The sequence below is a fragment of the Filobasidium floriforme genome, assembly GCF_021052385.1.
Source record: "Filobasidium floriforme strain CBS 6241 chromosome Unknown HD553scaffold_28, whole genome shotgun sequence".
NCBI lineage: Eukaryota > Fungi > Basidiomycota > Tremellomycetes > Filobasidiales > Filobasidiaceae > Filobasidium > Filobasidium floriforme.
The window spans coordinates 31612-51350 of NW_025763649.1; the positions used below are offsets into that span (position 1 = coordinate 31612).

At 52.4% G+C, this 19739-nt stretch overlaps 5 protein-coding genes across 5 annotated transcripts; 1 reads left to right on the top strand and 4 right to left on the bottom strand.

Annotated features, from left to right (window-relative positions):
- Positions 1-2828: 2828 nt before the first annotated feature.
- HD553DRAFT_145093 (uncharacterized protein) lies at positions 2829-4131 on the bottom strand. The gene is made up of 5 exons (XM_046176699.1): positions 3969-4131; positions 3660-3902; positions 3522-3587; positions 3259-3456; positions 2829-3181 (listed from the first exon to the last, which is right to left on the bottom strand). The coding sequence occupies exons 1-5, from the start codon at positions 3989-3991 to the stop codon at positions 2980-2982; spliced, it is 732 nt and encodes a 243-aa protein (XP_046032770.1). The 5' UTR covers positions 3992-4131; the 3' UTR covers positions 2829-2979.
- On the bottom strand, positions 4132-5848 carry HD553DRAFT_145092 (uncharacterized protein). The gene is made up of 4 exons (XM_046176698.1): positions 5465-5848; positions 5370-5398; positions 5221-5299; positions 4132-5149 (listed from the first exon to the last, which is right to left on the bottom strand). The coding sequence occupies exons 1-4, from the start codon at positions 5563-5565 to the stop codon at positions 4273-4275; spliced, it is 1086 nt and encodes a 361-aa protein (XP_046032771.1). The 5' UTR covers positions 5566-5848; the 3' UTR covers positions 4132-4272.
- Positions 5849-5875: 27 nt separating this feature from the next.
- Positions 5876-14765, bottom strand: HD553DRAFT_319649 (uncharacterized protein). The gene is made up of 27 exons (XM_046181049.1): positions 14694-14765; positions 14101-14572; positions 13799-14022; positions 13307-13709; positions 13145-13222; positions 12715-13066; positions 12518-12636; positions 11024-12433; positions 10862-10942; positions 10646-10787; positions 10467-10558; positions 10284-10339; positions 10066-10219; positions 9753-9989; positions 9652-9682; positions 9472-9566; positions 9321-9389; positions 9097-9253; positions 8774-9002; positions 8255-8658; positions 8087-8154; positions 7940-8009; positions 7697-7857; positions 7475-7626; positions 6425-7410; positions 6251-6356; positions 5876-6172 (listed from the first exon to the last, which is right to left on the bottom strand). Exons 2-27 carry the CDS (start codon positions 14302-14304, stop codon positions 5974-5976), a joined length of 6279 nt encoding a protein of 2092 aa, XP_046032772.1. The 5' UTR covers positions 14305-14572; positions 14694-14765; the 3' UTR covers positions 5876-5973.
- A 1711-nt stretch (positions 14766-16476) lies between these two features.
- Positions 16477-17700, bottom strand: HD553DRAFT_326882 (uncharacterized protein; the record flags this gene model as incomplete). The annotated part of the gene is made up of 2 exons (XM_046181746.1): positions 16477-17212; positions 17282-17700. The coding sequence occupies 2 exons, from the start codon at positions 17698-17700 to the stop codon at positions 16477-16479; spliced, it is 1155 nt and encodes a 384-aa protein (XP_046032773.1).
- A 536-nt stretch (positions 17701-18236) lies between these two features.
- On the top strand, positions 18237-19725 carry HD553DRAFT_145156 (putative adenylyl-sulfate kinase). Its single transcript, XM_046176700.1, has 5 exons — positions 18237-18559; positions 18660-18745; positions 18856-18951; positions 19033-19297; positions 19363-19725. Exons 1-5 carry the CDS (start codon positions 18532-18534, stop codon positions 19503-19505), a joined length of 618 nt encoding a protein of 205 aa, XP_046032774.1. The 5' UTR covers positions 18237-18531; the 3' UTR covers positions 19506-19725.
- Positions 19726-19739: the final 14 nt, after the last annotated feature.

The window sequence follows — 19739 nt, forward strand, 5'->3', positions numbered from 1 at the left end:
ACGGAATCGAAACGCACGGTTTCAGAACCGACTGCTCCGAAGGGGTTAGCAACGCCTCCACGAGGAAGGTGGCTTGCCTTGGTATACGGGTATTGGTCGTTTCCGTAGTACTCTCCCCCGTACTGTTGCTGCTGCTGCTGCTGGAAAGGCATTGCTTGAGAGTTCGGGGCAGCCACCTGTAGCGTTTCAAGCGGTCCCGCAGCGACAAGAGCCAAGTTGGACGAACCGGTCGCCGCGCATGACGTTCGAGACCGATTCGCGTTGGTTGTCGACAAGGTCGGCAGGAGAGAAAACAAGGTCGAGTATTTATCCAGTTTGAGATCACGATCGGAAACAGCAAGCGAGAACGAGGTGAAAGGAACCACCTGTGTCAGTCTCGAGTCGCGCTTTTCGCCCGACAAAGGATCGTCCGGGGACGGTACCGTCGTCACGTGTGTGGTACCCACCTCTTGTTGTGGCTGCCTGACGGGCTCGACCACGAAGTCACGAACAGACGAGAACGAGCCGAGCCCTTCTTGCAGAGTCTGCGACCTGCTCAACTGATTCTGGCCGTCATACTCGTCTTCGCCGTACTCATAATCGTCCTCCATGATGGTCTCTTCCTCGGCAAACGGCTGGAACGCGGCGGCGGGCTTGTAGGCCGAAGGAAAGTCGTTCTCCTCTTCCTCACTGGCGACGCCGAACGACCCGGCGGTCTGACCATACCCGAGATCCGCCCAGCTTCGGTAACCTTCTACAACAGCGGCGGGGCTCTGCTCTTGCTGACGAGGATGGTAGATGTCCAGATCGACCTCTCTAGCCTGGTCGAGGTAACGCTCGTTGTCCTGCTCGTCGGCATAGGCGTAGTAAGGGCTACCGTACCAATCAACCGAATCATTGCCGGAATACTGAGTCTTGTACGAGGACGACATCATGCCGAGGTTGGACTCGAGTCCACGAAGGTTGTCCGACGAAGACGACGACAGCAGAGCGAGGACTCTCTCTTCGTCCGAGACGTAGGGCGCGTAGGAAGGGTACCCCGGCGCCTGCTGCGAAGCTTGGTACTGACGCTGATCGTAAAACCTGTCCCTCGATTCGGCCTGCTGGTGCTGGTACTGCTGATGCTGGTAAGGTTGCTGTTGGTGATGATGGACGTTACCAAACATCGCTTGATGACCGTTTTCAAACGAATTCTTCCCGCTCAGATCGGCATATCCTCCTGCTCCCTCCCTCTCCTCCCGTCCGGGATATGCGTAAGTTTGAGTGTAGGCCATGCGTAAAGGCAAAGAAGAGCGCGAGTGGCGGTCCGAAGGAAGTTGAAAGAAAACGGGACGAGAGGGAAGAGAATCGACGCCTTGTGATCCGAGTATAAGCGGATCTGGGGTGTCGGGTCTTCCTCTAGAGGTGTTTTCCTCGGCTTCCAAAGACCGTTGAAACCGAAAAGAGATCCGGAGAGGCGGAAGCTAAAGACTTTATAGTCTTCCGTCTGGATCTAATCCGGCCGTGAAGATTTCTCGGCGCTTTTCTTCTTGACAGAGAGTGGGTGGATCGATAGCTCGGTTCTTGTTGGGCAAGACTCGAATCGATTCCTTCTTCTCCGTGTAGTTTATGGGTATTATTCGATTGCTGGAGTCTTCTGATGGGTCGAATACTGCAGCAAACGGGCGATCCCTGCTCGAAACGAGACTCAATGAAGAGCTGTCTTTTGCAAAAGGCGCACGGGGGTGTTGGGTGTGTAGAATATGGAGAAGGCGGCGGTACGACCAATTAAGGTGTCCGTCGAGTGTGAGTCAGGGGAAAAGTTGTTGGTTGGTGAACGTCGACTGATACGAGGCAAAAGTACGACGGGGTGGACCTTTTGGGTTGAAGCGGTCGGTGAAAGTTGAAAGGGTTCCGGGTGGCGTAAGGGGATGAAGACGACTCGACGATGTCGAATCGGAGAAGTTTAGGGCGACCTTGTGATGATGAAAGAGACGAGGGCGAAAAGCGGGCGAGTGGCGGGACTTGTCTATCTGATCAAGTGTCCGGGTTTCCTGTTCCGCAGTTCAAAACTCGCGATCGATGATGATCCGTGTCCTGCTTCCGTACTCCTTCGTTATGATTCCTCTCTGCAATCCTACTCTTGTGACCGGAAGATTCCTCTCTCTCTTTCCCCAGATACTTTCTAGTGGGGATGGGTGGCTCGACTCGAACTTAATCGAGCAAACAGAGGGGATCGGTCGCCTTTTCCCCCTTTGACGGGAAAAACGGGCAACGAGCGAGAGACGCGGGGAAAAAGCCGTCGAGTCGGTCGAGATGACAGGCAAGTCCTGGGCGGAATTGAACGTCTCAGAGAGACGAACAAAGTACGACCTGGAGAGTTTGTCTAGTCTGACTATCTCGATATCGATGGTACGTGCTTTGTCGATTTCCCCGTCGCTTTTCGCTGTCCGAAAAAAAGGGAGAAGAAGCGAGCCCGAATCTCTCTTTTTGGGAGAAGGTGGTGGGTTTTATATCCCTTCGACCCTACACTATCGCTAGTGAAAGTGGTCTCGGTCTATAAAGCTTGGTGTCGTATGGACGTGGGAGGGGGGGGAGGGGTGAGGAGACAACCCTATGCGCATTTATCAGATCTACCCTTGACATCATCGAGATCGGTCGATCTTGGCCCATCGCATCGCATCGCTGGCTGACTAGGCGAAGGTGGGCGAAGGAGTGAGTTGGGAGGAAAGTTTCGCTTGTTCGCGTGAGAAAGCGTCGCGGCGAAGCGAGATACCGCGTGGAAATGACGTTTTCGTCGATGAACCCACGTTCGATAAAAGGAATCGTCTTCACGAGTCGGGTCAGTCTCGCATCTTAACACTGAGCCGACATCTGGGCATCCCGAGACTTGGAGCCGTAAACACCTGATTTCAACTGCGCCCCGCGACCGCTGTGTTATCGCTTCGAGGTTAGTGGGTGGCCAAATCCGCGTGTCAGCGTTTGCCGCTTGCGGCGCATCCCTGAAATATCGACAACCGATCATCCAGGAGCCCAGACACCCCTTAGATTACTCAGAGCTCCAGCAGAAGACGCAGCCGAAGGCCACACCTCGCCCACCTCCTCCAGTACCTCGATTACCTCGGCGAGGTCCGACTTCGCCTGCGTGCTCTTTTCGGCAGAGACCGGATGACCTATCATCGAGCATTGTAAGAGGAACGCTGTACCGGCTACGTAGAGCGCACTGAAGTGAAATGGTATAATAGATTGTTATTATTGCGATCGTCTCTCGTTTCGTTTCTGTTCCCCAACGTCACTCACGAATGTAGGGTATAAGGCGCTCGTCGCACGTCGTCGCCGTCCTTTAAAATTCTGACGTATCGCATGACATGATCCGCGGCGGTCTTGCACTCATCCATCGCTTGAGGAAGCAAGTCGCTGAGACCCGGTTGCCAAGCGCAGAAGGGACGATAGATGAGGATACGATAAGTTTGGTATAGGCAGAGTAATGCGAGCAGACTGCCAGGAAAGTATCGGGTCAGTACGTCAGAGCGGCGCTATATGCTGCGAATCGAGATACTTGCTTGACGGATGGTTTCGCCACAGCAGACGAAGCCAAGACCCGGGCGCTCATAGGCAAACCATCAAACCTGTCGACAGTCACGAAGAAGCGTGTGATCAGGAGTAGTCCTTTCTGGACAACGTCATCTTTCCAGACGTACCAAGCGTCCATATCCGCACTCAGCCGTAACACAACCTCTATTCGGTGTGCAGGTTGAAGCGAGACGACGTGAAGCGCATCATAGATCGTATGTGTCTTGGTCGCTAGCTCAAAGTACCACTGCAAGACCATCCCGTCCATGTCTAATGGCTCGCCATCGGGTTTGCATTCGATTTGGGGCGGTCTTTGATCCGCGGAAGACGTCAAATCTAGGTCAGCTCTTCCAAAGTTGCTCGTCCACCAGCTGAACCGATCGACAACATCAGCACATATCCTGTACTGTTTTTATTTTGCGAATCTCATAGCGTACCTGCTGGTTATCCGATTGACCATGAAGGCATCTCGACGAGCAATGTCCAGCTCTGGCCCTGACTCCGTGCCGAGCAGCTGATCATCGCATTTCCTTTCGAGGCGGACTGTTCGTTGAGAGGGAACTTAGGGACCGCAGTCCTCATTGCCGAGCCGCAGTATCGGACTCACACTCTTGGGTATATAGAGTAGCGATACCTGTCGAATCGAAGTAAGCTCCGATATTCGGGGACGGGGTTCTCCGTGGCGAGAGGACTGACTGTGAAAGGGGCCGCAGAAGATGCTGCACGAAAGTGAATGTGCAATCAGCTCGGTTCACTTGTTCGTCTGCGAACTTGTCCATCGACGAACCCTTTATTGGTGCCCGCCAAGAACAAAGCCAACATGTCGAACCCAATGACCGTACAGATCTTGGGCGAGCTATACTCCGCTTCCGCCATCTCCCTCGCCTTGTCTGCAAACTTGTACCCTCTCTCGTCGTACGAATGACCTAGCTGCGTATACCGAGCGATGATCGGGTAATCTCGACAGTATCGCCAACCATAGGCTAAGATGGCCAGATGAATCGAGGGAGAATAGGTCGCCGTCCGGTTCTCGGGATCGTCGAGCAAGTGCGAGATGAACCTCTTCTTGTACCCCGAAGACAGCATGAAAGAGACGGCCTGGAAGCCCAGGTCGAGGATGGTCTGATGGTCCTTTTCCGTCATTGGGAACGGGAGGTATGGCGCTTCCCAAGGCTTGCTGATGGGACCGCACCGGGGCAAGTTGGCATGGCGATGGCCGAGACTCGCCATCTCTTCGGGAGTGACGTGTAGCCCCTGATAGAAAGTCGCCTGTGCATGTAGATGGAGAGCTCCATTTGGGCACAGAAAGGTGCCTCCAGTAGAGAAGGGCTCAATCGGTAGCGGTCCGTCGATCGCAACAGCCTGATTGATTGGCCCAGCTTGTCTCTCAGAATTCTCGATCTCCATTGAATTGTCTTGGTGTGCAAATTCACCGAATCCACCGGCATCAAGGTTTTGCGATCCACTACCTTCCGCTTGGTATGTTATGCCATCTATCAGTGCCACATCTCGAGCCGATGTCAATCTTGACCGATCATGCGAGTCTGCTAAAGCTTGCTCTAATCGTCGGACTTCCGCTTGCAACTGCTCGACTTGGCTAGAAGGAGCCTTGGCTCTCCTGGATGTTTGTAAAGGGTGTAAATGACTCAGTGCAAAGTCACAGCTGGAAAGAGGAATTGGTTCACGTACAATTTGCGACCGTCATTTTGGGTGAGGTAGACACATTCCCGACCATGCTTTTGACAACTGGCGCAAATCGGTGTTTCACCTGCAGCAAGAGTCGTAACAAAAGGTTATCAGCATATTATTTCCAAATACTTTCTTTTCTTCCCACACACCTGAACACTTGGCTTTACGCTTTCGACATCTGAAGAGTCATGCCGCCAAATCAGGCGAACGAAGTGCCACGCTGAAGGCTCTTTTCCGAGCTCACGCTTCACAAGCTTTGCTGACATAGAAACGGGTCGGCTCTAGTTCTGGCGATTGTGACTTCTTATACCGTCGTTTCTTGACGGACGTGTTGGTGCTGGACATTGCTTCGAGTCAATTGGGAGCGGATTGAGAGGGTCGAGACCACGATTGCGTGACGGATGTGCGACGGAATCTCTATGATACTCGGTCCCTATCACAAGCTAGGCGATCCGGAACTGTTGCTGCGTTGCGAGATTTGTCTATGCAGGAGATGCAGCCTTCCTGACTTGAAGACTGCGAGGAAGGGTTTGGCTGCACTGTACAAGCACCGGTGAGGCATCGACTGATGCACCACTGATGCGATAGACGGGGATGTCCGAGATCTCTCGAGGACATGCAAATCATACCATGTCCGTGTCGTCTTGTCAAGAGGTCGTAGGCATGTATGGCATAAAACGATAGCATAGTAAAAAGCCAGCGAGACAATCTAGGAAGCTGACGATCCAAAACACATATGAGTACGCTTGCGGATTACTGACCCCAAGCCCAAGGGCTTCGTGCTGTTCCAGTCTGCCGAGCAAGATCCTCCATCACCGTGTCCCGGGCGTTGTCTCCGATGAGAGTGTGACCCGAGCCCCCGATTCGGCTACCACAGTCAGGGCATTGCGAGACCTGTTGGGCGCCTCCACACTCGGTGATGATATACGGATGTCCGTTAGGACAGGTGTAGCTACGATCGCGGAAATTGTGATGGGTGCGCATTAATGAGCAGTCTCTTCTCAAATCGGGAAAGAAAGGTGAGACTGACAAGTGACCTGTGTACCCAAAGTCAAGGGCTTTGATGATCTCGAGTCTCTCCTCTTTGGTGACTTCGGTGAAGACTGTACCCATGAGGATCGATTTGGAGACAGCAGCTAAGGGAAGGATTCGGTCAGCCAAAATGCGTTATTGCAACGGTGCGACAAGCGGTGAGAACACTAACACCAGTCTTCTCGAAGGTTTTTGAGGGGAGTATTGACGTTGTCCTCGAGCCAGTCGACTTCGTTTTCGTTTCGAAGGAAGACCTTATCAACCTCGCTCTGGATGAATCCGACGATCTCCTGGTACGACTTCTCCATCGTTCTCTCTGAACGCTCGAAAAGAGCTTGTCGGCAATCAGAACTGGTACCAATGACCTTGGACTCCGAGACAGAGTCATGTCGGAAGAGTAACAGCTGAGAGCGGAAGACGAGAACGTTGCCAAGCAAGGCCTGTCGAGTAAGGCTTGCTTCAGCGGCCCAGTGACGAGCGATCAGGGCGTCTTGAAAAGCAGACTGGAGGAGGACGTGTCCGAGGTAGCGGAATCGAAAGGCGAATTCGGCGTCCCCGTGGGTCTGCTCCTGTGCAGCGAATTCGCTTGCAAGCTCCGCGAGCTGGTGCTTTATGCGAACAAGGTGGGCCATCGACTGGACAGCGTACTTCTGCTTCCCTCCCGGGGGTGGAGCTCCGACAGCACGCTTCGCATTGATCATCGCCGCATGGTCGTTTCGAGACGAGGACCGAACGGCCCGAAAAGCGGCGTTCAGGGCTGAGTGGTATGCATCGAGGTGAGGAGAGGGTCTCTCGAGGATGTTTACCGCGATTTTATAGGCTCGGATGAGTGGCTGAGCGAGTCGGTTCCACTCGGCGGCGCGGACGTCTTTGAAGCCGAAAACATTACCGACTCGCAACGAGAAGGCGGTGCTGGGAAGAGCTGTCTGGTTACGCTGAGCATCCTGGAGGAATTGGCGGCAGCGTTTGTACATGAATTGGCGCTTGGTTGAGGGCTGAGCGCTGCTCTTGGTAGCAGCTTCCGATATGCCAGCGGCGATGCGCTTGACGTCAATTCCTTGAGCGATGCGACCAACCTCTTCGATGCCTGCGGACGAAACGGCAACGAGATTCTTCTCCCCGACCGAAAGAATGGAGCTCTTAACGACTCTCGAATAGCTGGACAAGAGGCAGAGTTTTAGCGACGGAGCTGCAGAGGCCAGACGTGCTGATTGAGACTGACCGGAATGAGAAAAATGAGGCCCTGCAGGTCGGACAAGTTGGTACATCCGATGGTTCGTCCTTGATCTTCGCCGCCATCAACTTGCCTCGACCATCGATATCGTAGTGAGATGCCAACTCGGTAACTCCATCAAGAGTTTCGACCGTGAATATCTTTGAGAAGAGGGAACAACAGTTAGACAGCGAAAATGAAGCACCGACTGAGAACGCAGGCTCTATTCACGTGGTTGCAGTTGAGCTTGATGAGCAGGTCGTCCATGTCGCCTGCTCCACCGGCTTGGCTCTGTACGACATCTTCGAGAGTCCGTTGCATCAAAACGTCCACTACATCGTCCTGGCGAGAAGAGGGTTCGCATTCGGCGCAGAAGCACATCTCGCCACAAACTGAAGAGATAAGCAGGAGTAAAGTGATGTCGATAAGGATGTCTACTGAGTCGTATCCAAAGTGAAGTCCGTGTGAACGCACCACTTGAGCATCGGTGAGAGCAATCTAAAATTTGAGAGCAACGTTCGTCGCAAGGAAGACGAGAGCAGGCCTGAAGGACGGTTTTGAAGAAGAGAGAAGATAATCAATCCAAGTTACAATAGGAAGAGTCATCAATTGTTGACTTACCGACCCGCAAGGCAGAGGGCAGGCAGGCCGACCGTGCTCGCACGCTTTCCAGGAGCATGTTTCCTTGCCTGTCAAGGATGAGATAAAGAGAAGTAAGGGAAATACGAAACGAGGAAGCTCCGGCTATGATCCACAAAAGGATGATCGAGAACAACCGAGACTACTTACAAGGTGCGTCCAGACCCGAACAGCGCAGGGGCGCGTCGTGTGAGCACGTTCGAAGCCTGGTCGATTGACAGGGACCGCAGCGGTGCTTGGACGAGCAGCTGGCGATACAATCGTGCGAACAGAATAGGGACCTTCCGCAGCTGTGGGGGATGTGGTCAACTCGAGGAATCTCCCTATCGGTTCCATCGGGTCGGCGAGCGACGTTTGACCTAAGCGAGGAGCAGGTCGAACATGTGGCCTTGCAGGTCTTCGAGCAACACCCCAGGCCCTTCCCACAGATGGCTCCACAAGTGATAGTAGAGGGGTCGGTTGAACACGATACGACGGCCTCGTGTTCGCACGAGATGAGCTTTTTGACTACCGGGACTTGACACTCGATCCGGTCGGGAGTTTGTGCAAGCGAGCTAAGATGGGCGGGGTCCATCGTAATGACAGCGAGACGCGAAAAGCTTTTCGTTAGTCTCATGAAGTAAGGGAACAGGAAAACGTGCATGTTTTGCGCTTCGATGTGAGACTGACCATGAGACGGATGAGACTACATGTCCACATGGTAGCTTGACGTCCGAGACCGGAATTGAGCATGGACCGCAAGGATCGGAGCATACGTTAAGACAGGGATGCCCGCAAGCAGGTAAGAGCTTTGAGCAGTTCCGGCGGCATTGGACTGCGGCGTGTGAATCGGCATGGCAGCAGGACGAGCAAACATGGCCGCAATCAAGCTTGAAGCCGCAAGGGCGAAGGCATCCTCCTGCAGAACCAATAGGACAAGCAAACAGAACAGGAAAGGCGGCCAGGCGCGGTTCAGGTTGACATTCGAGCGTTGCGTGACGAGAGCGGCATACCGTCTGGCGCCACAAGCTCAATTTGCCCTGGTTCTTGGATCCACGTAACCTGCGAATGATGATTATGGCAGCGGATCGGGATCGAAGGTCCTAGCTGTTTCCTTGCGTCTAGTTGGTTGACGACCGATTCCCACATAGGTGTGGCGGAAGCGAGTTGCTAAGAGACGGAATCGTAGGGGTCAGATTCAAGTCACTCCAGTAATAGTCGATGTAATGGAACGGACCTCCGCATGACCGAGGATGTAGAGGCCAGACTTGGCTCGCGAGAGGGCGACATTCACTCGGTTTGGACTCTGTATGCAACAACGGACGATGTGAAATCTCGGTAAGCAAGTCCAAATGGATCAGAACGAAGAGTAGCTGGACAAGACGGACCTTGAGGAAGCCGATCCCTCGCGATCCTCCATCGAGCAGGCTTGCCGGGCCGGCGTTTCGAACGGTCGAAAGAATAACAATGTCCGCTTCTTCTCCTATTGGCCAATCGAGCACCATTAGGAAGACATTCAGCTAGAGACCAAAAATCAAGCATAACCCTTTCGTCAAATTGGTACCCGCCTTGATAATTATCAACAGTTCTGAGCAAGACCTATTCAAGTTGCTTGAGAATCAGTACAAGATATATCCGGACGTTCTATTCAGCGCGAATAGAGACAGACCTGAGATGTGATGGCCTCTTGATGAACAAGCGAGTCGACCGGAAGTTGCGCATCCTCCTCCAATGTTGCGAGAGCACTCTCATCTCGCTCGTCGACAACGACAGTGGTAAGGCCATTAAGGGCCATCCTCAGCTTTGAAAGCTGTCCTAAATACATAGTGAGGACGACAATGCTCTTCGGCTTGCTGTATATACCTTGAGCAAGAAGGTAGCGGACCAGGTCCACGACCATTTTTACCTATCAATATCAGATTGGTCTCACATCAATTGATTGTGCGTCATATCCGGAATTTGGAAAGGACGAGCCAGCTCACCTCCCAGTCATTGTGCTTCGAGACATCACCAGTTGCCTTGCCGCCGCCTTCTCTGTGCTCATGATGGAGGAAAAAGACATTCTCAGCCATTCCTCGAACAGGTGGCCGGGCGAGCACGGTCTCGTGATCCTCGAGGCTGGGGTAAAGAGTTTGGCTAAGGTACCACGCGAAGGGATAAGCCTGAGCTTAGCTTTTCGAGGATTAATGACAGGACCTACCGAATGAGGTCAGATATCTGAGGAGCCATTCGACGTTGGACTTGAAGTTGGGACATCTAGAGTCGATTACAAGCGCAATGAGAGATAGGTCATTTTTGTAAATGGTTGGGCAATAAGGCAGGTCAGCAGGCTTTATCCTTCGATCGTCATGTTTGGGACACGAGGCGTCGAAACAAAGCTTACTTCGAGACCGTTATCGGCAAGTCTTTCCATGAGCGAGACGTCGAAACGATACAGCTTGTTACCCAGACCCCGAGTGTTCTCAACGGAAAGATCTTGAAGAGGCGGTGGAAAGTTGAACACAATCAGCCTGATGGCAGCGATGTACGAGAACGAGGATGTGATTAAAGGAAAAGGCTCACGATAAGCATTTATCGATGGCCGCAGTTGAAGCGGGTCGCCGATACAAATGAGATGCTGGATCGTACTCGACAGCGTCGCGACCACATGGCACTCGAGTGTTTGTCCTGCTTCTTCGACGATCATGATCTTAGGCTTGAATCCCTATCCGGGTGGGAAGACTCTCGTGTCAGCTCAGCAGGCAAGTAAGTTTAACGGCGAGAGTGAAACACGCTGACCTTGATAAGCGGTGCCATCTTGGCTGCTCCAGATGACGTACAAGCAAGGATCTGGCAGCGGGAGAGGTGCGAGAGTCGATTCTGCTCATACAGAACGACATTATCAATGAACCAACACAGTGGTTACAGACGAACCGGTCTAACAACCTAAAGAAAGCTCACCTGAGTTCGAAGTTGTTCGTTCTCTTGCCTAGCCTTTTCGTGTTCCTTCCTAGCCTTGTCCAACTTAGCGAATTGCCGTTCGGACGATTCCTCCCATGCTCGGCTGTACCAATGAGCAAAGAGTCTGCCCCTTTCGTCTTTCGACATGGACCAGAGCGGCTCTCCCTCGAGCGTTTCGATCGACTTCTTTGAAGACGGAATCCTAGGAATCGGTCCAAATGCAGCAACGAAGCTAGACGCGCTTGAAAAAGGGGACGAGAGAACGTCTAGCTTGCTGGAAGGGGGCAAGACAGGTGACGGGATGTCGTCGGCGGGAGTCAAGCTGAGGTCTGTCTGACTAGAGGCGGCAGAAGCGGCCATGTAAGCCCAGTCCTGATCGACATCATCGGTATCGTCCAGCCCGTCATCATCGTCGAGGAGGTTGAAAGCGTTAGACTGATCGAAATCTGAGGCTTTCCAAGGTGTCGGCTTGATGATAGGCTTCGACGTTTGCGGTTGACCGAGGGCGAAAATCGTGTCGAGATCGATCGAGTCTTTCCAAATCGAGAATGCTGTCGTCGGCTCGTCCAGTCTCGAGGATTTTTTGCCTCGTCGTACCTTCTCGAATCCGTCCTGCTCGTCCACAGCGAGGTGGTCGAGTAGATAGGGGATCCAGGTAGGCGCATCTTCGATCAGCGAAGCGTGATGGTCAGCTTGGTTGAGTTCTAGCCATTCTTCCACCTCATGGAGCGACAAATCACGACGAGAGATCCTTGCTTGAATCTCCTCCATTTCTTTGGCGAGGTCCTTCATCCGGTGCCAAGTAGTCGCGGATTCCCGCTGAAGGTTGCGAGTGAGAGGCTGTAGTTTCTCGAGCTCCTCGATGGAGTAGGAGGACACGAGATCGTCCTTGCTGCGAGAGCCGAGTCTGACGACGTCTTTTGTAATACCTTTTTCGATAATATCGTGGAGGATATTGTCCAAAGCATGATTCGTATACGCGATTAGAATGATAGGTCCGACCTTGTTTCGCAAGAGAACCTTCACGAGTTCAACTCCCGCGAATGTCTTGCCAGTACCTGGAGGGCCTTGGACCAAGGCGACCGATCGCGTAAGCACATCGATCACCGCTTCAGCCTGAGACCCATCGAAAACACTATGCTCGCGCATGAGTTCTCGAGCCGAGAGGACGCTTGTCGAATCGGCCGGATTGAAGGTGTGCTTCACATTCGGTTGGTAGTTTGGCTTCAGTACGGAGGAGATATCCCATGTGAAACCAGGAACGGAAGCGTAAACTGGTAAAGCGATTCGAGGAGAAGCGGCGAGATCGGGGGAGGCAATGATATCGGCGAAGGGAATCGTGGATGGATTCGCTGTTTGAAGCGAGGTGAGGTAAGGTGCGACGGAGGCGTAAAGAACTTGTGATTTGATCTACAACCGGCGAGCGCAAATATATCTTGTCAGCTATCACGACTAGCAAGGTAGAATCTTGCTTTCTGCAACAAGGCTACACACAAGCAGCATGGGTTCTTCCTGTGTCTGATGTTTTTTGATGGCCTCGGCTGCTTTCATGGCAATGCTTGACCTGAAAAAGACGATATCAAGGGTACCTCGTTGTCCGCGAGATCGGACGTCTGCGGATCCCGTATTCCGTTATTGCATTGAGCACAAGTAAAGAAAGAAATCCCGAAATGCAGTAAGATCGAGCTCACCACTCTCAACTACCCCGAGGTAGACTTGACCTCGAAAGATCAGACCGACCAAAAGTCCTCTGGACAGACCCTTCTTGCCCTCCCAGAAATCTTTCGCTGACATCCCTCGAGATGAAGGCGGCTTATCGAGCGAGAGACCCACAGCAAAGCCAGCTCGAATAAGCGAGAAGGACTCGAAGACAGTGTTGGTGAACACCTCAATGTAGGTGTTTTCCCGTCGATACACTCCTCCCTTCTCTCTTATTAAGCGTCCGATATGAGTAGTAGCTATGTTTGGTGCTCTCAGGTCCTCGAAAATGAGCTTGAGAGACTCCTGCAGCGGACCAATCAGCTCCTCCCTCAGCAAACGGAACTACAGTGAGATACAAGTAAAGGCAGCTTGTCAGCATATGCATTGCGATCTATAACAAGCCGGAAACTATCGATGTACCTGAACATCTAAAACGCGTTCAATTCGACCCGCTTCGATTGGATGAGGTGCGTTAGGGACGTTGTAAGGCAAATATTTCTGCGTGGATTTAGGTTAGACATCAATTCAGCTTGTTAGTAGAGACAGAGCGCAAAATGCGTAAGCTCAGAATAGGGAACTCACATCGTCGCACATCAACTCTTGATGGGTAGGTGCGATCTGAATATCCTGGATTGCCGGGCGATCGTTGTCGTGCCTTCCTCCCGGTCCCGTGAAAACTCTTTGCAACGCTGCGATCTGTCCCTCGCCAAGCGAGTCATTCGAAATCGCAACGTTCGTTCCAGAGGGTAGTTTGACCCTGCCTGTCTCGCGATCGACGGTCGAGCAGAGCGCCTCAAGCTGATGAGAAAGCTGCTTCAGGACGAAGTCTCGGTCTTCGTCAGGCAACCGGGATATGGAGTCGACAAAGCTTGCAGGAGACATCAGAAGGTCGTCATTCCAGACGGAGAAGATGCTTCTGATGTGGTAGATGAGCTGAGGAACCTCCGGGAAGGACGCAGCGGCGTTACGATGTCTAGCAAGATACCTAAGTCGAAGAAATAAGAAGGAATTAGGTTATGTCACAGAGAGATCAGCCCGGCTCATTTATATCAGGTTGAAAGGACCTCGACATACTCGGAGAAAACCGTAACAAGCGGTTTGATGATCTGGAGAAGACTCGATAGCTCGACCTTGAGAGCCGATGCTCGGGCACTTTCTACCCTTTTCACTCGAACGATGCTATCGAGAACTGAGGTAAGGTTCGAGCAGACGATCGTGATGTTGGCTTGAAGCAGTGAGTAAAGCGACGCGACATCTCTTTCAACCGTAGTGCTGAGAACATGGCTGGATGAAAGGTACTGTAGACATATATGTGAAGCGCGATTAGCTTCAGATTCAGCGGCGCTTATGACGAGACAAGAGGAAGACTTGTTTACAGAAAAGAAAGGGAGATAACCTCTCTGGAAGGAAAGGCTGGAGGCAGACAGAGGTCCAGTCGAAGTAAACTCGAAAACAACGTTACGATGACGGAGAATCTCGCCCAGCCGAAGGAGGAGATTTCCGGGGTTTTGCGCGATTCTGCCGAGTTGAAGGATTCGATCCTCGTCTGTGAAATACTCGCACTGTTCCCGTCCGGCCATGAGTACTTCACCGAGCTCGTAAATCTTCGAGGACGATTCGAGCCTCAGGCCATCCTGAGCAGCGTTGAAGAGGATTCTCTGAGCCTGAGAGGGAAGAAGAGACTTTCGCGGAAAGAGAACCAAGTCGGTGCTTGCAGAGTAGGCGTCTCGAGCTTGGAACGCCGGTCCGTCGTCGACCGCGAGAAGAGAAGTTTGCTGGGCGAGCTCGTCGATGCTGACCTGATGAGCATAGTTCGGATGATGCTCGTAGCGACAATTGAAGCCGAATCTTGAGCGATATATATCATACGAGATACGTCGGGCGCAGACCAGGATTCAGGGACGATCAAAGGATTAGTTTCTGCCATGGATATATAACTGCATTGGGAATGTTGCCGTGAAGGACTTACTCGCACTGTCCTGTAGACCAGAAGTTCCGACATCGTCCTCCTCGTCCTCCTCCTCTTCCTCCGCCACCGCCTCCGCCCCCTCGCTGTCCTCGTCCCCGAGGATGTCCTCCTCGCTGACCGTAAGAGCCGCCTCGACCGGTATACGCTAGAGGAAGGCCAATAAGATATCAGTACCTCGATCTTCGGGATTTGGGGCTTAGGTAGAGAAGGGACTTGCCACCTCGCATGCTGTATGACCTTCAATAACGTAGGTTGTTCTGGTTTCGATAATGGTTGGCAGATTGGTCCAATTCAAGAAGGTACAGGGGTTGATGGAGAAGGTGCGGTTCAAGTAGGCGAGAAAGGTGTATGTGGTGAAGATGTTGTTCCAAGAAGGTGCAAGATTTATGATATGGGCAATGTGTACCCCAGGAAGATGTGCGAGTTTTTAGGGATGTCGTGCAAGAAGGTGTCGCAAGGTAGGGAAGGGGTTCGAGCAAAGTGATCTGCTGTTCACTTACATGAGGTGTAGGTGCATAAAATGTGCATTTTCGTCCTTCCGTATCTTATAGCTTCTCCGTAAGTCCCTGGTAAATTTTCCGAGAAAAGATTCGGCTCGCGGCTCGCTTTGTTTGCTGATCCATCTGGAAGCATCGCGATAGCGACCAACATGACGGCGACCGACGACCGACCAGATCCACCTTCAGTGATGACGATAACGACAACAAATGATCGTCATCGTCGTCCGTGCCAACGGTGCGCAGTCGTTCCTGGCCGCCCTCTTGCCTCTTGAAAAGGGTTTACCTGTGAATACAACGGCGATCTTGCGATTCTAGGGTTGTTCCATCGCGCACACAGGCTTACACAATGGCACGATCTTCGCCGTTGTCGTCGTCATGTCCTTGTTTCATCGTCGTCGTCGTCGTTACCGCACTCATTTGTTGTTGCTATCCTGGTCGTCCGATCATCTGTCACATCACTTCAAATCGCTGATCAGGCGAGATCGCCCTCCTTTTGTGGTCTCAGATGGCCCAGGCCGCTATCCTTCCAGATGGCGATCGGACTTAGACTCTGCCGGCAGGTTGCATGCTTCTAACCTTAGACCCTGCTGAGCTACACAAATGCGCCAGCTGCCTTGTCGTTGTTATTGTTGTTGTCGTCTCGCAGATATCACCAGATTGGGATCACCCCGCGCCGGCGAACAAAGAGGACCACAAGCCTCGGTGTCCGATGATCACCCCAATCTCCTCGTCCCACGATTTTGCATTTTTCTTGTCTCGTATTCCATCTAACATTTCGAAGATCTCTTTGCGAACGTTGGCTTTATACGTGCGTGCCGGAATTTGGCATTCAGGTATTCGACCAGGTGTCCCAACGCCGATGTTTCAGTCGTTCCATTACGGACGACGATCACTCTAACTACCAGGGAATTCAGAGCTTGAGCGTATAAAAGCTATATGCATATTCGGTGCCAGTTGACCATATGACCATACACTTAGTTTTACGATGCTAGTTGTTCATCAGTAAATTTAAATCAGTATCAGTGCGCAATAGATTCACGTTTGTGTTTTGAAGAGTGTGAGATTCATGATTCGTACGGTCGATGACGGGCATGGCGGGGTCGGGCATTATTACCGGAGCTAGCGGACATCGATATCGATCATGGTCTCCGTGCTCGATCACGTGACCAATAAGCCGCTGATTCGTCACTTATGCTGAATAGGTACGACAGAAACAATCAGGAAAGAACAAAATCTTCAACTACAGTAATTCAGTAATAAAGTGATAGCAGCGGTCAATGCGCTCAGAGCTCCTTGACTTGAGCCATCCCGATATTCAAGCTGGCTCCTAACCCTAACTCGGCCTGCTGGACCGCCACTTCATCCCCTTCACCCTTCACGTCGACCTCCGCTCTTAAATCCTCCATCGCCAAAGCTCGACTTGCCGTCACCCCGGCCAAAGTCCCCTGATAAATAGCCGTAGTGACGGCCTTCATCGCGTTGGACATGTCTCCAGCTACGTACAGGCCGGGAACTTGAGTATCTTGCATAGGCGAGATGGGAGGGATATCACCCATCGCGTTCAGTTCGATCTGGAACTCTTTCGCCACAGTGGCTCCGAGCGGGGAGAGTCGGGTCTTGGGATGATGAAGCAAAAACTTCGTTGTCGCCGTAGTTCCATCTTCAAAGGTGATCTCGAGATCTTGACCTTTGTCGTCCGGGGTCATCTTGCCTTCCTGTGAATCGATCATTGCAAACGCGGCGATTTTGCGGTTTTCGATCCGAGCTCCCTTCTTGAGCATCAACTGGACGTCCTCGTTCGCCTTCAACGCGTCAAGGAAAGACTCCGGAGCGCCATGAGTGAAAATGGTAAAGTTGTAACTGGTGCCCGAGCCTGGAGGAGGCGCCTTGGGGAATCGGAGGACAAAGGCCATGACCCCGGTAAAAGGACCGATCATCTTGGGATCTTGGTTCAGGTAGAGGAACCCTGCGCTAAGACTTCCGCGTTGTTCGTATCCATGGCAGAAGGGGCAGTGAAAGCTGTGATTCATGCCTCAGTGTGAGCGAGGCGAATCCTTATCATCAATCCGGACAACAGCTTCGACTTACATTCCGTTGCCCCAGACATCGGCATACCCTCGGATATCGGGGAAGACGTCTCTCGACCCGGTGGCCAGGATGACTTTCTTTCCTTTCCAGCTCCTGCCCTTATCATCCTCAACGATGAACCCCTCTACTCCACCCTCTCCAGCCTTTCTGACGCTGCCGACATTGGCATCGTCCACGAAGTCGACGTACGGCGAATACCGATCCTTCAACTGCATGACTACGTGCTCCCGATAGAGCTTGGGGGGCACATGGTCGAAACCGGGCACGTTGTGCATGTGATGCGCGGCGGCGTTGCGGTAAGGTTGAGTGGCGGAGGAGAGAACGAGGATCGTTCGGAACTGTCGACAGGCAGAGGCGGCGGCGGAGAGACCGGCTGGGCCGGAACCGATGATGAGAATGTCAAATATCTTGGAGGGCATCATGATCGTGAAGGCGGCTTGGGTCGATGTGATGAAGTGACTTCAGGTACAGGGGGAAATTCGGAGTGATCGGAAGATGTTGCAAGACTGAACACTCAACGATCGAGACGACCGGTTGATAAGTCCTCTTCTTATATACTTGTCGACGAGGCTTTCAAAGGACGAAACACCTCGCCACCTGCATCCGCTGAGTCGGAATTGTAATTCCGTGGCAGGGAATCGGATCTTCCGGCTTCATGTGTCATGCCATTCGACTTGTCACAAAGCCGGCAACTCTCTGAGCGATCCGAAATTCGGCGTTGTTCAGCGAAGCGACCTTCACTTGGCTCGTAGATGGCCGTAAGTCGTATCATGCCCGAAGACATGATCCGACCGACATTTCCGGGCTTCACGTCACGATCACCTCCTGAATCATCACAATCAAACGTCAACAAATAATATACAGCGCAAACCGACCGCTCCAGCAGTACTGCGAAAGTCTCGTTTATTTGTTTACTGACAGATAAATTTTCACCATGCCGAGTTGAACTGCAGCCTGATGACTTGATCGTCCCTACCTCTGGCTCATGCACCTCCTCTCTCCGATGAAACGCGCGCCTTCGCTTGCAATCAATTCGTGATGCACCAACGATATGATGATGCAATCAGCTTCTGGCGCCGGATCGACTTTTTCTGGAATCTGCTTCCGACGAGACACTCGGCCGTCCGATTGACGATACAACTAGCACATCGCAATTCTAGCATCCATGGAGCTACAAGGCCGATATATCACACCTATACCTCTATACCTCCTCCTATAGAACATTCTTGACAGGAACAATACAAGAAAAAATGGCTACCAACATCACCTTTCACGAAGGTCAGTTACCGCAGCTCGCACCGGGAGCCCATATGCCATCAAGCGAAACGCGGCATACTGATCTCACTGCTCCTTTTTACTCCGGCTGATGTCCTCGCAGGCTCGGTCTCGCACCAGGAACGTACCCAGTTGTTGGGTCAGCAAGGGGCGACCATCTGGTTGACCGGACTCAGTGCCAGTGGAAAGGTCAGTTCCCACTTTACGATTGCCAGGTCCGGGTATGAGACGATGTGTGATCATCAAGTGAATGCTCATCACAAGTATTTTTGTATGTGTGTGTGTGTGTGTGTGTGTAGTCGACCATTGCCACTGCTTTGGAGCAACACTTGTTGCAGCGCAAGTTGCACGCTTTCAGGTTGGATGGAGACAACGTCAGGTTCGGGTTGAACAAGGTGTGTTCTTGATCTTCGGTAAAAAGGATGTATAGGGAGGTCATCAGACGTTGACGATATTACCTGTTGCTGACCTCGCAGGACCTCGGATTCGGCCCCACCGACCGAGTCGAGAACATCCGACGGATCGGGGAGGTCTCCCTCCTCTTCAGCTCTTCGGCCACCTTGACGATCACGGCCTTCATCAGCCCTTACGTCTCTGATCGACAGTTGGCGAGGAAGCTTCACGAGGACCACAAGCCTTCAATCAGGTTTATCGAGGTCTTTGTTGATGCTCCTCTGAGCGTCGTGGAGAAGAGGGACCCCAAGGGTCTTTACCAGAAGGCCAGGGCTGGGGAGATCAAGGGTGGGTCGTTCGGTCGACCTGAATCACAAGACTCAGACTGATTTCAATATTACTCTCGGCGACAGAGTTCACCGGTATCTCTGCACCTTACGAGGCTCCCTCGAGCCCCGAGATCCACATCAAGACCGACGAGGTCGACGTCGCTCAGGCCGTCAGGATCATCGTCGATTACTTGGAGAAGGAGGAGTTGATCCCCAAGAGCGCTTGAGACCGTGATGATGTAGATGAATAAACATGCAAGATAGGGCTGTCTCTTCGGACTCGTATAGCAGAGAGTCGGCAGGGCAGTGCCAGTCAAGTGCAGTGTGGAGATCGAGATCAAGGTCGATGTTGCTCTTCTCTCTGGTGCGCGTCGCCCCGCTCTTGCCTGCCTGCGAAAAGGTAAACAACCGAAACGTCACCAAGAGCTAGCTAGCAGCTAGCAGGTTGGTAGAAGATGATG

Excerpts from the sequence above, each read along its gene's own strand:
- HD553DRAFT_319649 (XM_046181049.1), bottom strand. The coding sequence starts at position 14,304 with ATGGCCGGACGGGAACAGTGCGAGTATTTCACAGACGAGGATCGAATC. Across the intron at positions 10,340-10,466 it reads TTGCCGATAACGGTCTCGAA|ATGTCCCAACTTCAAGTCCA; the intron begins GTAAGCTTTGTT and ends AATCGACTCTAG. Across the intron at positions 9,567-9,651 it reads AACTGTTGATAATTATCAAG|GAGAAGAAGCGGACATTGTT; the intron begins GCGGGTACCAAT and ends ATTGGCCAATAG.
- HD553DRAFT_145156 (XM_046176700.1), top strand. The coding sequence starts at position 18,532 with ATGGCTACCAACATCACCTTTCACGAAG. Across the intron at positions 18,952-19,032 it reads TCAGGTTCGGGTTGAACAAG|GACCTCGGATTCGGCCCCAC; the intron begins GTGTGTTCTTGA and ends CTGACCTCGCAG. Across the intron at positions 19,298-19,362 it reads CAGGGCTGGGGAGATCAAGG|AGTTCACCGGTATCTCTGCA; the intron begins GTGGGTCGTTCG and ends TCTCGGCGACAG.
- HD553DRAFT_145093 (XM_046176699.1), bottom strand. The coding sequence starts at position 3,991 with ATGGTCAATCGGATAACCAGCAG. Across the intron at positions 3,588-3,659 it reads AGTGCGGATATGGACGCTTG|GTTTGATGGTTTGCCTATGA; the intron begins GTACGTCTGGAA and ends GACTGTCGACAG. Across the intron at positions 3,182-3,258 it reads GCGCCTTATACCCTACATTC|TGCGCTCTACGTAGCCGGTA; the intron begins GTGAGTGACGTT and ends ATTTCACTTCAG.
- HD553DRAFT_145092 (XM_046176698.1), bottom strand. The coding sequence starts at position 5,565 with ATGTCCAGCACCAACACGTCCGTCAAGAAACGACGGTATAAGAAGTCA. Across the intron at positions 5,399-5,464 it reads GTCAGCAAAGCTTGTGAAGC|ATGTCGAAAGCGTAAAGCCA; the intron begins GTGAGCTCGGAA and ends ATGACTCTTCAG. Across the intron at positions 5,300-5,369 it reads GCGTAAAGCCAAGTGTTCAG|GTGAAACACCGATTTGCGCC; the intron begins GTGTGTGGGAAG and ends CTCTTGCTGCAG.